This window comes from Pezoporus flaviventris, unplaced genomic scaffold (assembly GCF_033815535.1).
Source record: "Pezoporus flaviventris isolate CSIRO_AGI_PZ_B2104156 unplaced genomic scaffold, CSIRO_AGI_Pfla_v1 ptg000081l, whole genome shotgun sequence".
Taxonomy (NCBI): Eukaryota; Metazoa; Chordata; class Aves; order Psittaciformes; family Psittacidae; genus Pezoporus; species Pezoporus flaviventris.
Window position 1 is genome coordinate 4,522,939 of NW_026892629.1, and position 15,659 is coordinate 4,538,597.

The 15,659-nt window shown below is 41.4% G+C and overlaps 1 protein-coding gene across 2 annotated transcripts in view; it reads left to right on the forward strand.

Moving 5' to 3' along the window:
- The first annotated feature begins 203 nt into the window (after window positions 1-203).
- THEMIS (thymocyte selection associated) overlaps window positions 204-15,659 on the forward strand; it is a 77,494-nt gene continuing 62,038 nt past the window's right edge. The window contains exon 1 of one of the 2 annotated variants that reach the window (XM_061474937.1): window positions 204-1,421. In XM_061474937.1, the coding sequence (XP_061330921.1) occupies window positions 1,298-1,421 (124 nt within the window). In that variant the 5' untranslated portion in view covers window positions 204-1,297. The remainder of the gene's footprint in view (window positions 1,422-15,659) is intronic. The other variant, XM_061474936.1, reaches the window with a different exon arrangement.

Consider the following 15,659-nt stretch of genomic DNA (forward strand, 5'->3'; position numbering starts at 1 on the left):
CCTGTAAGGATGCTGGGGAGGGACTCTTCATTAGGGACTGTAGTGATAGGACAGGGGGTAATGGGTTAAAACTTAAACAGGGGAAATTTAGGTTAGATAAAAGGAGGAAGTTCTTTTCTGTGAGGGTGGTGAGGAACTGGAATGGGTTGCCCAAGGAAGTTGTGGATGCTGCATCCCTGGGGATGTTCAAGGCCAGCCTTGGGTGAGATGGTTTAGTGTGAGGTATCCCTGCCCATGGCAGGCGTTTGGAACTAGATGATCTTATGGTTCTTTCTAACCCTAACTACTCCATGATTACATATAGGTGAAATGCCGCTTTTTGAAAATAAGCAGTTGGTTATCTCACTCACCGTTTTGTCACAACATCATACTTTCCCTGACACATCAGGGAGACATGAGGACAGTGTAAGGGCACATGAAATCACAGTGACTTCAGTTTTCCTGATGATTTGAGTCTGGTGCTTATTTGCTATGTGATATCACCTTCAGAAGTGTGCTGCTGCAATAACAACACTTGATCAGGCTCAGAGGAGCAGAGCTGGGACCGATGCTTGCGATTTGCCCTCAGTGCAGTCTGATTTTCACTTGGTACTGGCCAGCAGCCTCTTAAAATTCATTTCTAGTCGCAGCATCTTAAATTCAAATCTCCACAAGTCACTGGTGACATTAAAAAAAATCTTGTCCTTTTTGCAAAACAACCTTGTTTTTTAATGTCCATTTACATGATGAAGTAATTTCTATTCTCCTTGTGAGTCTTAAATCCAGATACAATGTTTAAGACAGCAAAAACATTAGAACAAAATGGTTTCCTTTCTTTGTTCAAGGGCTGCTTGTGGTTTTGAAGACAACAAACACCAAATTATTTTGCTGTGCTCCAAATACATAAACGAACAAAACCCACCCAGACATGGTGGTGTTTCCCCATCTTAGGCAGGACCGATGATAGTATCTTCTTTTCACAAGGTCAGTTTTCACAACTGTCACCGATGAGATGGAGTTTTGTGGCAGAACCCTCTGCCCACTGCAAAACAAGTACCCACAGGACTTCTCCTAGCCTGACATGGATCTTTGGTGGGTACAGGTACCCCATCCTGGTGGTGAGGCACTGGCTTAGTATCCCCCAGCCTCACCCCACTCCAGCTGCAGCCATGGGAGGAAATGGCCATGAAGTGGAGGAAGCAGAAGTACCTCTCTGTGCTGCTCCTCCCCTCCACTGCGGAGCCCCACAGCTCTCCTGGGCGCAGCATGCACCAGGCTGAAAGTGTTGCTGCCTTGAAAGCTCTTCACTGGTTTTTGCATGCCAAATCCACATGCTGCCTTGGTGCGGACCATGGCATCTACTCTGGAGAAGTTCATTCATTCTGTGGACCCCAGAACTCTTCCCAGAGTCCTCCAAATCCAGTCAGGCATCTATTTCCAAGGTGAGCATTGGGTGATTTCTGACAGAGCTTTGCAAGTCTGACATCCGGTCCCCCTTGGGATCTGGATGTAGGGGAGGCAGAGGGTGGATTTTGACAGAGTTGTCTCCCAGCAGTTTCCCACCAGGTGCAATTTCCCCTTTGAAGAACCAGCATAAGAATTAATAGCTTCGGAAATGTCTTCGATAGTGTGTGCATCTGGTCTTCTCACAGGCAGTGGAGAAGGAGCTGTAGATAGTCTTCATTGTATGCTGGAATGAGTCACGAATTTGCTTTGCACTCACACAGAGCCATCAATCCAGCAATTGCAGATCACCTCACAAAGGTTAATTGAGTAAACCTAGCTCTACTGTTCTGGGGTTGGCATGAGGAGGTGCTCTCTGTCACATGAACAGAGAGACAGGGAGTTTGGAAAGTGACTGTGAGGGACTATATGGTTTTCCTGAATTTCTGCCCTACATTAGGGGGTACTTCAGGTGGTGCAACAATGCAGAAGAATGGGTATGAGCCAGAAAGGAGTACCACAGAAGCTGTGTTTTGCTGGGTTTTCCTGATGCAAATCTTTTCTTGTATTTATTGCTGGGCTCTGCTTGTGCACAAAACACAGTAGAAGAATGGTAAAGAGGCTTGCACAAGAGGGAAATGCTAGGCACTTAGTCAGGGCATACATGTTTAATGACAGCAAAAACACCATGTCAAGCTCATGCATTAGTCTAGGAAAAGAAAGTTACCTCCCTGTCACTGCAAGGGTAAACTTGGGGTAACACTAAATAAAACAGAGGGGGCTTCATGAAATGAGCTGAAGACTTCAGCTTCAGCAGAATACCTACTCCAGGATTCACAATATCTAACTTTACATTAATCTAAAAATCCCCATTCTGTGCCATAGTAAGAGGAGAGAGGAGGCAGCCAATGTTAGCCACTTCCCACACACCTAGGAAATAGCAGTAATATAAATACAAGTTGCATATATATGTGTATGTATACATATATGTGTGTGTCTGTATACATGTACACAAAATACTGTGAGAGGTATATGTACATACAAGATCCTATGATAAAATTATGGTAGCCCAGCTGTCATCAGGTTTCTGAGTTCCTATAGTCTGCATCCTGCTGTTGGTGGATGGTAAAGCTCATGCCGGTACATCTTTGGAGCCAGGGTATTTCAGTTTGTCCTTCCATTTATCATGTAAATCCTTCCTCATGAGGAGAAAAAAAACAGTGGAGACATATCACACACGCCATTTTGCATCAGTATCCCCACATGTGAGAAAAAGTGGCTATTAGCTGATGACTGCATATAATAAAAGAGTGTGCACAACCTTGGGAGGGAGTGGTGTGTGCTCGAGAGAGTCAGGCATGTTTGCACTAAATCCAAGAGCCCTTGTGCTGCTCTGATGCTTCTTCAGTATTCAGCAGCACCATTTCTTCCTGTTCTCTGCTCCTAATGGCTTCCTCCCAGCTATACTCATATATGTTTCCACCAGCAGGCTAGATGCAGCACTAACATACATGCAGGTGTTTCTTGCTTATACAATAAGCTAGGCTAATACAGTCAGTCTATTTGGCTTCTTCCTCCCACAGTTGGCACATCCCCAGAATACCTAGAAACACAGATCTCAGCTAGCAGCTTTTCTTGGTTCCTCTATCATCATCTTCCCTGCTTCAGAGGCTTCAGAGGAAGCTTGAGACAGTTGAGGCACTATGATGTACCTGATAGGTTTGTAGGATCTAGGGCTACAAAAGGTATTCTCAGACCAAACTCTCCCTTCCTCTTCTTCCTTCCCTCCCTCCATCCCTTTGTCCCTCACTCCCTCCCTCGATAAGCACTCTATCCATGTTGGCTTCCTTCTGAACATTTTGCTCCCCTCCATGCCTGACAGCAGGGGTGAACACGCTGTTCTGTGATTGCATTCTGATTTATGTTGCATTTTCTAAAGTGGGAGTAGTGCTTCAGAGAGAGTCTGAAGTAAATCCTGTTATATTGCTAAACAGGAGAGTGAACCACTTTATGCACTTCGAATTTCTATTAGGATGTCCTTACTCAGGCAGATACCCACACCCCTCCAATAATCTTTTTGATTTCTCCTATCACATGCAGTACACCAGCAATCTCACTGTGGGTAATGGCAGGTCTGTCAACAACAAATATGAGTTTATTGCTACCGTTGCAGGGGCCAAATCAGAGCCTTTGTGCACTGATTGTAGTAGCTCCCAAATGTCTACAGAGTCAGCCTGGTTAGCTGAGTCCTACTTGGATTAGTGTTTTTATGGAGTTGGATTTCATAGGAATCTTTAACCATTCTCAACAGAACATGCAGATAGTAAGGGAGAAGATTTATTTTTAAAGCATTACATGGGATTGTTTGAAACTGGTCAGTCGCAAGAGATGATTAATCTTCTGGTGTAAAAATTTAAAATAGCAAGGATTTATATGTGTATATGTACATGCTATGTATGTTCCCCTCTCAGCAACACCAGAAAAAGGTGCAACATTTCTTAGTGTCAGCTTAACCTGGAACATCGAATGGCTAATGGAGTAAATAATGATCTACTAAATCCATTAGAGCTGTCACATCAAAGCTGTAGCAGCCAAGCAAAGGCAGCTGTAGTAATTTAGTTAGTAAGAAGACAACAAACTGTAATTCATTCACTGGTCTTCTGTGGTGAATGTTGTGCTGTGGGAATGAAACTCTTCATCCACTCTATTTGGAAACAACATTTTGCACACATTCCACTTAGGCCTAAATGATTTTACAAATATAAGACTTGCAAATTAGTCTTACTAGTCTTAACAGATTTTCAGTACCTCTGGAAGCATAAGAAAAGCACAGCGCTCTAAGTCTTTGTTAGGATGAATGTATATTTTTCTGTGTGGTGAGGTATTTTTATTAAAGTCAAGCTCCAGGGAAGGAGTGGGAATTTGATTGCTTTGGGCAAGGTAAAAGCTCTAAAAGATCCCATACTACCTTCATGCTATGTTACACCAAATGTAGCCTATGTCTTTGTTTTCAAACCCAAGCCTGCCTGCTGCAGTTCCCTGGAGGAGAATAGGTTGAAACACACTGTGTGCACTCGTTCCACCATTAATCTCTCTACTGGCCTATAAAAAATTAAGTTCTTGCTGCTATTAATGAAATTGTAGCTCCCCAAACTACAAATGGACAGGACTTTATAGACCCTGTTTCCATTTAGAATACTTTCAGCTAGAAAAGCTATGGGCAATTGAAATTTTGTTGCTAGTAGCGAGTACTACCACCTAGACACCTTTCTGAGGAAGCTCTGTTCACATTTCTGTTCCTGGCTTGAAGCAGAGGGAAGGGTTTCCACTGGAGTTGTATCAGTATTTTTCCTGATACACCTGGACTTTGGGGTTGGTTGAAGCCTTACCCAGTTTACTTCAGGCAGGATAGCCAAGGTTTGAAAGCTTATTCATATTTCCATGTTTCTACTCTCCTTTCCCTCTAGCAGTGTGTGGTTTCATAGCCAGAATCCCAGCCTGCACTCACCACCTATGACTGTCTGACACTACACAGACTCAGGAACGTGGGGTTTAGTAATAGCCCCAACTTGTTCTAGAGTGCTTTTTATTCATCAGAAAACAGAAACAGGTGAAAGGAAAGAGCGGTTACGCAAACCTCAGGGATGCTTTTCAGGGAAGTTGTTTTGGACTCTGAAGTCTTAATATTGTTTTTACAGGAACTGGACTGTTGAATCTCTGAAGGGAATAGAAAGGCTGATTATAAAATGAGAGCAAGTTTGCCAGATACAAGTATCTTGATAATCAGCATTGATTAGAAAGAAACTACAGTGCAGACTGAAGTACATGACAATTTAACAGCTCATTAAAATATGTTATTAAAATTAAACTACTAAAACTCCATTGGAAAATTGATTGATTGAATCTCTTTCTTTGAACATTTTAGTAAATATTTATACTTAGTGAGCTAAGTACTGTATGGCCACTGATTTTTACAGATAGCATGCAAGTACAGGCTTTCATCTTTGTGTTACAAAAATTATGTCTGTTTTAATATTGATGTAATTATTTTATGGGTAATTGAATCTAACATTCTGCAGGCTTAATTTAACCAGTGGCAGGACAGTAAAAAGTGTCAAACTTTAATTGTGAAAAATGTAGAACTTCTCAAGGCACCTATTCTGTTGATGTTTCTTGCTGCTAGCCGTGTTTCCTACCCACAGCCTTCCAATTTTTGCTCCACCTAACTAGAAATCACACATTGCCTTATTTCATTCCCCTAAAGCTAAATGCACACATCAGCAATAGGATTAGGACACCATGGATTGGGTCTTGTGAGAGTACAGAAGAACAGGTAGCACCTCGCTGCAGTTCAGCTGTTCGAAAGCAACATTTGTGTTGTAAAAAATCACAGTGCCAGGACATGTCCTCTTTATGACAGACCAATGAAACACACAGGGAAAGTTTATGCTCTGGTCTCTTTCCCTGAGGAAACTCTAAGCCAGCAGCCTACACCTCTGCAGGCCAGGAGTGCAGTGAAGCAACATTCTGTAAACATGATGCCCCGCCCTCTGCTATCTCTGCTGGGGCTCTGAAAAGTGCCAGGTCTTTCCATTTAGGGAGAAAATAGTGGGAAAAGGCAACAGCAGGGTCTCAGATACATCCCTGGTTAATGCCCTTCCAGAGCTAAGGGAGTTAAAGATGCCCAGTATTGCCAAGTGGAGACCCCAGCTGTGGGCAGTTGCTTCGTGTTCTCCAATAGCTGCATGAGGGGTGATGACGAGCAAAATACCTTGGGATTTGCTCCTCCTTTGGTGAATGTGAATAGTTCCATTTCAGAACTCCCTTTGGTGAACCATAAAGAACATGAACATGCTTAGGTTCATGACTTCTCTTGGCTGTCCTTTGCTGGTTGTGTATCTGTACCTGCTCACTGTCTTGATAGTTTCAATTTCACCCTTTCTGCTTCTGTTACTGAGCAACATCTTTTCAGCATGTGGTTCTGTGAACTTTTCAGGGGAGTGCTGGGCAGAGCGCTGCAGCCACTTATAAAAATCCTGTTAACCCCGTAACTGCAGCTAGGCAAACCAAATAGACGAACCCTTGTATATCAAGTCTCAGCTGTCCCAAGTCCTAATGTAGACAATACATCACTCTCAACACTAACAGAAAATCATCACATAGGATGGAATGATTTTCTACTGTTTTTAAGCCAACCTAGACGTATGAAAAGCTTATGAGTCAGTGAACACTAGGATATGCAGTCTGTAATACTTACGAATATAACAAAGAAGCTGCCTCTTCGGGATTAATAAAGGCACTTTTCCTTATAAAAACCAGCAAGACAATTTAAACAGAGGCTGAAGCATGAGCAGCTTTGAACAGCTTTGATGAAGATAATTAGGGTTGTACTTCTTAGAGGTGGAAGATCAATAAAAATGACCTGTGCATTTATTGAGTGGACTCTCAGTTGAGTGCATGCCAAAGGGAGAATTGCACATGGAATGGGTGAAATTTGTGGTACTGTGTTTGTACTTGATAATTTGTCACATTTTTTTTATAGAGATAGATGCCAAACCTGTCTGTAAAAATTGAAGGTTTTCCTTTGAACATAGTTGTTTCCCTTCCTCTTGCTTGAGCAGTTAGGAGCAAGAGCCCTAGGTACAGCCTAGGGTACAGATAGTTTGGATTCTCTTTTTTGGTCAGTAGTTGGAGAATGTTGGTAAATTTTCTTTATTAATATGTACCACTGAAATTCTCCTGATCTTGTTCAGGCTTTTTCAAAACTATGCTTTATTCTGAACAAGGAGGAAAGTGCCCTTCAGTGAATGCAATATGAGAACAAACCCTGACTTTTATGGGTCAAATATTGCTCATTTTATTCATGCAGCTGCCCTCAATGGGATGAGTCATCCAGAAACAGAAAAATCTGACCCTGGGTAGCTGGTGCTGAGGGCAAAACTGCTTCAAGTTTTCTTGTGGGGATTTTCTTTCTATGACATTCACCTTTGGGCCTCTCTGTGGATCTCATAGGAGGTGGCCAGAATACCCAAATTGCTTGGCTTGTCTTGATGCAAGGGTCAAAGCCCTCCCTTGGCTTACTGAAGCTGCCCTCAGTGTTCTGGTTTCCTGCAGTAGAGAGGGCTCCCTGGCTGTTGTATTTGGGCCTCCAGGGATGCGAAGAGGAGGACTGCAACAGGAGGAGCCCTGTTTGCCTACACATGAATCCTATAAAAATGCCAAGACAATTCTTACAAACTCAGGTTCTGGGAAGGTAATGGGACAAACCATAGCAAATAAGCAAGGAGGGAGGATCCAGGGATAAACATCATACACAAGCCCATGACCATGCGCTGTTTCTGAGTTACAGGGCTTTTGTGGAGTAATTTTTTTTTTTTTTCTCCAGTTCCTGGTGATCTGTGCATAATGGGACATGGCATTAGTACAGTTTCACAGTTTCTGGTTAGTTCCATTGGACACACAGTAATGGCACAAGGGGCAGCATGCTGTGATCTCAGTAGGGAAAGGTGCTTAAACATGTTTCCAGTTCTGCACTTCACCTGTGACATGCTCAACACTCTGTCCTGATCTGCAATTTAATTTAGGCAGCCTTCTTAGACCTAGTTGATCAAAGCACAGATTTCCAGTTAAACATACACTTCAGTAAACTTACCTTAAGTGAAAGTAATTAATACTGCAAAGAAAATGAATAAAACTAAATAAATCATAAACAGCTAAACCAGTGACTAACGCTGGTCAAAAGGAGCTTTCGGCATTCTCTTCACTGCTGCAGTAATTCTGACTCCTGTGGGTAAACCCAAACAAAAGGTCAAAGATGTTGCATTTGGATCTGTGGTTTCACTTGCTCTTTTCATTATAGTGGCTGCTGCATGCAAAAAGCTCTGTTGCCACATGCAGAGCATGAGCCCTCTGGATAGATGAGAATCAGAAGAAAGTATTAAAAAAAAAAAATAGCCATAAACCTATTAGGAAAGGAATAAATCAGAAACTGCATAAGTAATTTTTAAAAAATTTCCATTATGATTGAAATGGCTTAAAGCACTTGACATTTAAAGTTTGATTTTATATGGGAAAAGATAAATCCTAGAGCTTTTGTTTTTTTGATGGGTTTGTTCTGGCAAAAATCAGACCTTCTGCAGTCTAATCAGGTATGATCAAGATAAGATGCCTTCTTTACACAGAGCTTTTTGAGACGAATTTACCTTCATGGCAATTCAGCAGCTGAACTGCTTGGAGGATTTGTGTCCCAGACTGACCAAACCTGCAGATTTTTGTTGATTGAGACATATTAAAGAGAGAAGAGCCATTACAAAGCCTAGTAAGTTGCTCTGTCACTTGATAAAGGATCTCTACAGAAATTCACGCTGCCTTTGTGACCACTGCTAGCCCTGGGCTCCTGGAACACCCTGTGGGCACAGGAGAGCTGGGCTCACTTGCTCTCAGTGGGTGCACCTTCCGGGTGTAGGAAGGAAGGGATGGATAAGAGCCATACAAGTGCTTTATACTATTTGCAGCCACTCTCACAGCCTGGGGCTGGAGAGAGAAGCTGGGTCATGCTTTCTTCTTTGCCTGACAGTGAGCATATGATTTTCAGCCTCTTCATATCTTCCCCACAAGTTGTTAGTTTGAGTTTAGTGGGAGGAATCCAGCATGCTGATTAGCATCTGCGGTGTTCAGGAGGTATTTGACTGGGAAAAAAAAAAAAAAGACACTGCTCACCATCAGAAATAGGTTACATTTCCCTACTGCTTAATCAGAATATAATATGATTAAAGTTATTAAGCAAAATTCTCCTCCCCGCAACTTTAAAATAGATCTCTCTCCTTCAGTATAAACTGAACAACTGGCTAACCCCCAAATAATGCCCATAAAGAATGATACCTTTTTTTTATTGACATTAATTATAGATACATTATGTCCTTTATAGTACTTTTGGAGCCTGCAGCAGCCTTAATAGAACTGGGATTTCAGCTGAGCTCTGTCGTAGGGGAAAGTAGGCTATTGTTATTCTAGCTGAATGGCTGCACCAAGGGATCTGTGTCTTTATGTGAAAGGAGAACCATTTCACCAGCCCCTGAAACAGAGTCACCTCTGATCTGGGAAGAGGCACCCATATGGGCAACTGATGACAACATAATAGTGGAGAAAGGAGCACTGGGAAAAGGACATTGGGGCAAAATTCTACTCTTCCAGGAGATCTTTCATCTCTCTGCAAAGCAGCCAGGTTCCCGGTTCTTTGGATCTTCTTTCAGAGACTGCTCAGCTTGCCAGCTGCAATGAATTCAGTGGGTGTTTCTGAGAGATGAAAGGGGTAATGTTTTCCTTCAAGGATTCAAACTCGTAGGCTGAGGGTCAATGCCTAGTGCTTGGACTCCAAAGACATTTGTTTTGTTAGGAGAAAAGCTTGGTCTTGGTTCAAAAAATAAGAAAAAAGAACGGATGATATTTGGAAGTGCTTAGCAGCACCCTGTAGCAGACAGACGGTTAGACTGGGAGTCAGCCAGCCTGGGCTTGAGCTCCAATCCTGCTGAATGATCCTCTGTGCCACCTTAGTCAAGCCTTTTGTCTTGTTTGCATTGCTGTCCCTAGCTCTCCTTGCTGAACTGTCAAGGAGCATGCAGCAAAAGGGAGTTACATAGGAGTGATGTATTATTGCTGTTTAGTCATGGGCCTGATTTTGAGCCATACTTCCTATCTAGCATCTGTGAGGCATTCACTCTGAGGGCAGTCACCAAATTCAGCTCTAAGCTGCTGGGAAGGAAAAGGAACCTATTACTGAGATATTTGCTGTTCTACCTTATATTATAAAATATTTCTCTCAGTGGTCTCATGTGTCCTGACATGAAGAATGTCATTCTTCATCTTAGGCATTCACTGTATTTATATTTTATATTGTTGTTTTTATAAAACTCTTTTTGTACCTATTATGAGAAATAAAGGGCTCGTGTTAGAGAAGATGGTGCTGTAGCTGCTTAGCATTTTACGAAAGTTGGAGGAAAAAGATATTGAACCAATTGTTATGATTGCTTTGATGTGATCACAGCAGTTGCTAATATGGATCGTCAAACTAGAGATAAGCTTATGAAAGGATATAAATGTGTTTTTTATTGAACAAAGTAACAATCCAAAAAAAGGTAGTTTCAAAGACAAGAAGCTCTTTAATTGCAGCCTTCAGGAGCATTGTTTGATCACTGTAAATAGGCTGCTTTATTCCAGGTTCTGCTAAAATGTGTTTTTTTTTTCATTATGTTACATACATGTTTCTCAAATCAAAAAGATTACTTGATTTACATTTTCAGCATCTTACACTTTCTTTGTGGCTTGAGTGAGACAAACACAGTTACTGTTGGGCAACAACAAATAAAGGTACTATAAGGTTCATTTAAATTTTGTCACTATAATGTTCGTGTGGGTCCACATCACACAGCTGAAGTAAAATCTTTCAGGGTCACATTGTCACACAGTGGATATTTCCACAGTGTTTTAAGACTAATTATGATGGCTTTTAAAGGAAAAAGAATTTTTATTGTCCCTTTTGAAAACCATGCAGTTTCCGTCCCTCCCTTTTATCAGCACAAATATTTGCTGCAAATGCCTAGATGACAAATCACACAGGTAATATTTTTCTTGTCTGAATGTAATCTTCGTTGTACTATTCCAGGCAAAACACCAAGGAAAGGCTAAAATCAGGGATAAAGCAATCTGGTTGCAGACAAATATGTAATTACAATCAATACTGTATGTGCAATTGGACCCCCAAAAATGAATCTATTCTTGCATGGATGGCAGAGTCTCATTTTATTTTTTTTAACCTGTTATCATTAAAAATGAGGCTTCTGCAATCAGTCTCGGTCTGTAAATCATTTCCTCCCAGCATCTCACCCTCATGATCTTTCAACCTCTTGGTCTATTTTAAATGAAGCTGATAAATGAGGAGGTAATTAAAGACCCACAAGTTGCCCATGAATATGGTCATCAAGGTAGATTTCTATATACATGTACACACATTCATCTGTCTATACGCTCAAATATACGTTCTACTACTGAGAAGCTATAGAAGGTTGGCCTCTGATTTCCTTAATTGGATGGAAAATATGGTGGCATACCTCTGTTACTCAGTGGTTACATACGCAATTTCTCCAACTTTTCTTCTGCTATGAAAGGTACAGTCCTGTGACCATGAGTCCTGGGATTCTTGGGCACTCTCCACCTCTACTCTGCTAAAAGCTTTTCTTGCTTCTACAAGACCTAAAATGTCCTTCCTAAATGCTTAGTACCCTTTCCCTTCTCGATGATGTAAAAAAATATGTCTTTTCTTTCTTCCTTTTTAATTCAAGAATGGGTTCCCTTTCCTTGGTATTACTACACAGCATTCTTTGCCAGTAGATTATGTACCCATGTGATAATTTATTTCTTTGATGGTAAGACAACCAGCTCACTTAATTTTGGGGGGCTTTATTTTTTTATTTATTTTAGTTAAAGCCATAAAATGTTTGGGGTTTTTAAGTTTTAATTTTCATCTCACTTTTTCCTCGAACTGATGCTTTTAGATGAATGATCCACTTGTTTTCCACATCAATGTTACGTTTTGTTCTGCTGAAAGACCCTGAGAGTTAAGGTGCTTTGACAGCCCTGTCTGCCTATTCTGCGTGCACTCTTCTGTGACTTGCAGTGTGGCATTTATAATCCATCTTTTTTTCTGAATGTATTATCTTGGCCCTTGATGTTGCAAACAGAGCCTGCAGCTCCATGTAATGGTTTTTGTAGACTCCAGTTTGCACTACATATGCTTGTCTGCCTCAGGTACTTTCTCTCTTTTATGAGTGGAAATTCTATTTTCTTGTGTATTTTAGCTTTTTCTTGCAGCATTTTAGATTCTCTGCCATCTCTACAGTGCTAGGCCACTGTTTACGCTGCATAGGTTGTTATATGCATTTCTTATGGTTTGCATATTTTGATTGCTTTGTCAAAGGCTAATATTTGTGTCATCCAATCATCTATTTTTTAGTGTTTGGCAGAGCTAGTCTCTTCTCATAATATTGCCAGATTAGATGTTCAGACTGGGACCATCACTAACTGATGAGTTTGACTTTTTCGCAAGCTCTGTTTATACTTTTATTTTGCGATGGAGGGCAGGACTCTTCAAACTTCTGCCGTACAATTGGTAATTAAGCCATTGTGCCTGAGGAAAAGTAAACGTGATAAAAGTAGTAAGTCTTTCAGAACCAGCAATAATCAGGAAAAGGGCCCTCCTCTGACTCCCCTCTTTATTTCTTGGTGGCACCACTCTGCTGCAGATATAGACTGAAGTAGTACTTTAATATTCTTTAATCACACAATCATTTTTTGAGAAATTCAACCTCATGACTGCTCCATTCTTCCCCTCAGGGCCGTTGCTTGGGTTGGTCTACTCCAGCTACCGTGTTATTTGGAAATCAACCATGGCCAGCAAGGCCATGGAACCTGGATAGCACAGTGCCCATGCTCCTATGGAGTCTGCATATGGATGTGCAGCGGGGCCCTGCTGCATCCTGCGGAATGCCTGCAAAGGCTGTCTAGCAGAGTTGAAGGCAAATGTGCCTGGAGGCCATAATTAGTCAGTGCAGTTACTTTTATATGTTAAATGATTTCTAAGGGTCTGTTTTCAAGTGAGTTATTCTGGAGAAGTTGGATCTAAATATGCACTTAAGAAGAAACCCAACAACTCTAGAAGCCATGAGCTCCCATTTTGAGTAGGTTTTCACAAATATTTATTCAGAGGTGAGAATATTGGAATTATTTGCTCATCTTTCCCTGTTTCTGTAATGCAGAGCTCATCATGCTGCGTCCCCTAGGATTCCCTGTATCTAATAATATCATGGCTGCTTGTGATTGCTACTGTGTCTGATGTGAGGAGTGAGGTGGTTCAGCACAAAAGAAATTACCCTCTTCAAGGCTGCTCAATCTTTCTCTCCCTCTAATATGAAATAAGTATTGCACATTGTCCTGGGTTCAGCAGTAGCAGACATGGCTTTTCTGACTGTCATAAAATATCCTGTGGAGTTCAGCTAAAGGAATGAGAGCTATGATAATTCCTCATGTGTTTATTAGATCAACAGCCAGCCTACTGAGGGGAGCTGTAGCAATATCCAGCGGAGACATCCGACTTAATGCTGAATTACACAGAGACTCAAGGGAGAGCAAATAACTATGCACTACCTTTACAATAAGAAAACCTGACTGTTTTTTTTTTTCAGTGAAAGGTCAGAAGCTCTCTTGGTCTTCTGCCTGGTACCAGATGGGCTGAAAGTATGCATTAACAGCATGGTTCTTCACCTGGCTGTAGCTGATATATTTGTCTGGCACTATAATCCAGAATCCCTTTGTGCTAATCATCGAGTCAGTAGCCTGCTGGGGGAGTTTAGAGCCTAAATTCAGCAGACTTCATGATCCTATGTAGGGTTCTCAGCAAGAGAAATCAGGCAGTGTTGGCACATGCAGCCTGCTGAAAGCAACTGCCACACAATATATTAATGCTTTTTGGTTTGGTTTTTTTTTGGCTGATATTCCTTCTACACAGGGTTAAATACCTACATTGGTATGTGTCTTCTTCAGGGTAGTAGCTGGGGATTTCCAAGTGTCCATCTCAACTGTGAAAGCATTGCACAAGCAACGGACAGGTTTGCCTGGCCATGCCTTCACAGCAGAGCGCCTTTACCCAGCTGCCCAGTGTTACTCCTGTTCATCCTTCTGTCCTGATACAAACTTGCTGTTTTGAAGCTTTGGGTTTAGGCTAGAACCAGGGCAACTTGTGCTCAGCTTGCACTTGCAGTGACCTCCCATGAGGTCGAGGTGGTAGCCAAACACTTGTCACCTGGAAGTGCTGCAGCAGAGTTGATAAATATATCCCAGACTCAGTAAGAGATGCTGATTAGCCCAGGCTGTGGTTGTGACTGGAACTGATCTTGAATGATCATTAGGAAAATCACTCAGGTAATAGTTGCATTTTTTATATGACACCTGGGTAAAAAAAAAAAAAAAAAAGAAAAAAAAAGCTTTCTTTTTTCTCCCCAGCAACTACAAGGAGAGCTGTGGAGTAAGGAATGGTGCTTTCTGTGGGAAGTGAGTTCTGCAGGCAATGGCAATATGTCAGTCCAGGCCATCTCAATTATTGATTGCTACTATATAGCCAGAGATCAGGTGTTAAATACCTCTCATTGCCTGAGACCATTCTGGTTACCTAGGTTAAAATGGAGAAAAAAAAAAAAAGCCAAACCCAGAAACTTAAATTGAACAAGATGCAAGAAAGGGGCTATTGGGGAATTGTGGGAAGGAAAATCTTCTCGGAGGAGATAAAAAGAATTTGTTTCTTCATATTTTTGTCAAAAATGTGACCAGAGAAGGGCAAAAATAACCTTGAAACCCTTTGGAGAAATGGAAATGAGAAAAAAAGTATTTTAAGTAGCAAAACAATGTTAGTAGCAGAGCAAATGAATACACTTACCAACGCATTGGGAGTGAAAATGAGAATAAGGTTTCTTACCACAGGGAAATGAAATTCTGAGATGGGATTCTAGAAAGGGTACTTCCACATCTAAATACAGAGCTTGGTAAGTTCTTAGAAAGAACTGCACAGCATCAGAAAAACAGAAGCTAGCATTAAAATCAGCATTTCTGATGTTCTGTGTTCAATGCAGTCCTATCTACAAATGGAACACCATGTGTTTGCTGTACTGTCTTTCTATAAAATTAATTAGTCCCATGCTTCAAAGCTTCTTCTAATCTCCTGCAATGACCAGGAAGAATTTTCCTTCTGCATAACTTGTCTTTTGTTTTGGTTTTGCTTTATTCTTACACACTTCTGAAACAGCAAAGATTGACCACAGCTACAGTGGAGAAGGGGAGGGTTGGTTTTGTCAGGGCAGAGAAGGGAGGGCTGCTTTTGACAGGGCAAACTGCAGTTCCAGGTTTTGTGAGGAAGCTCTGAAATGCTTGGTTGAATTGCCTTGATCCTGATCTCAAACTTCTGAGTATCACAGACAAAAAAGGAATTTTTTTTGCTGCCAGGTCAGAATCACTAGGCATTTTTTCAGCATGAGACAAGGGATTACCACTGTCAATTGACCAGTCTTCCATTTTCTTGTACTTTCTTTTGGTTTTCTGTTCCTACAGAAAGCTCAAATGCTAGTTGCACTTTGCTGTCTCTTGGGCTCTTCCTGAGGACCTTTAGCGTTTATGATTTTTTGTCTTCTACTGTA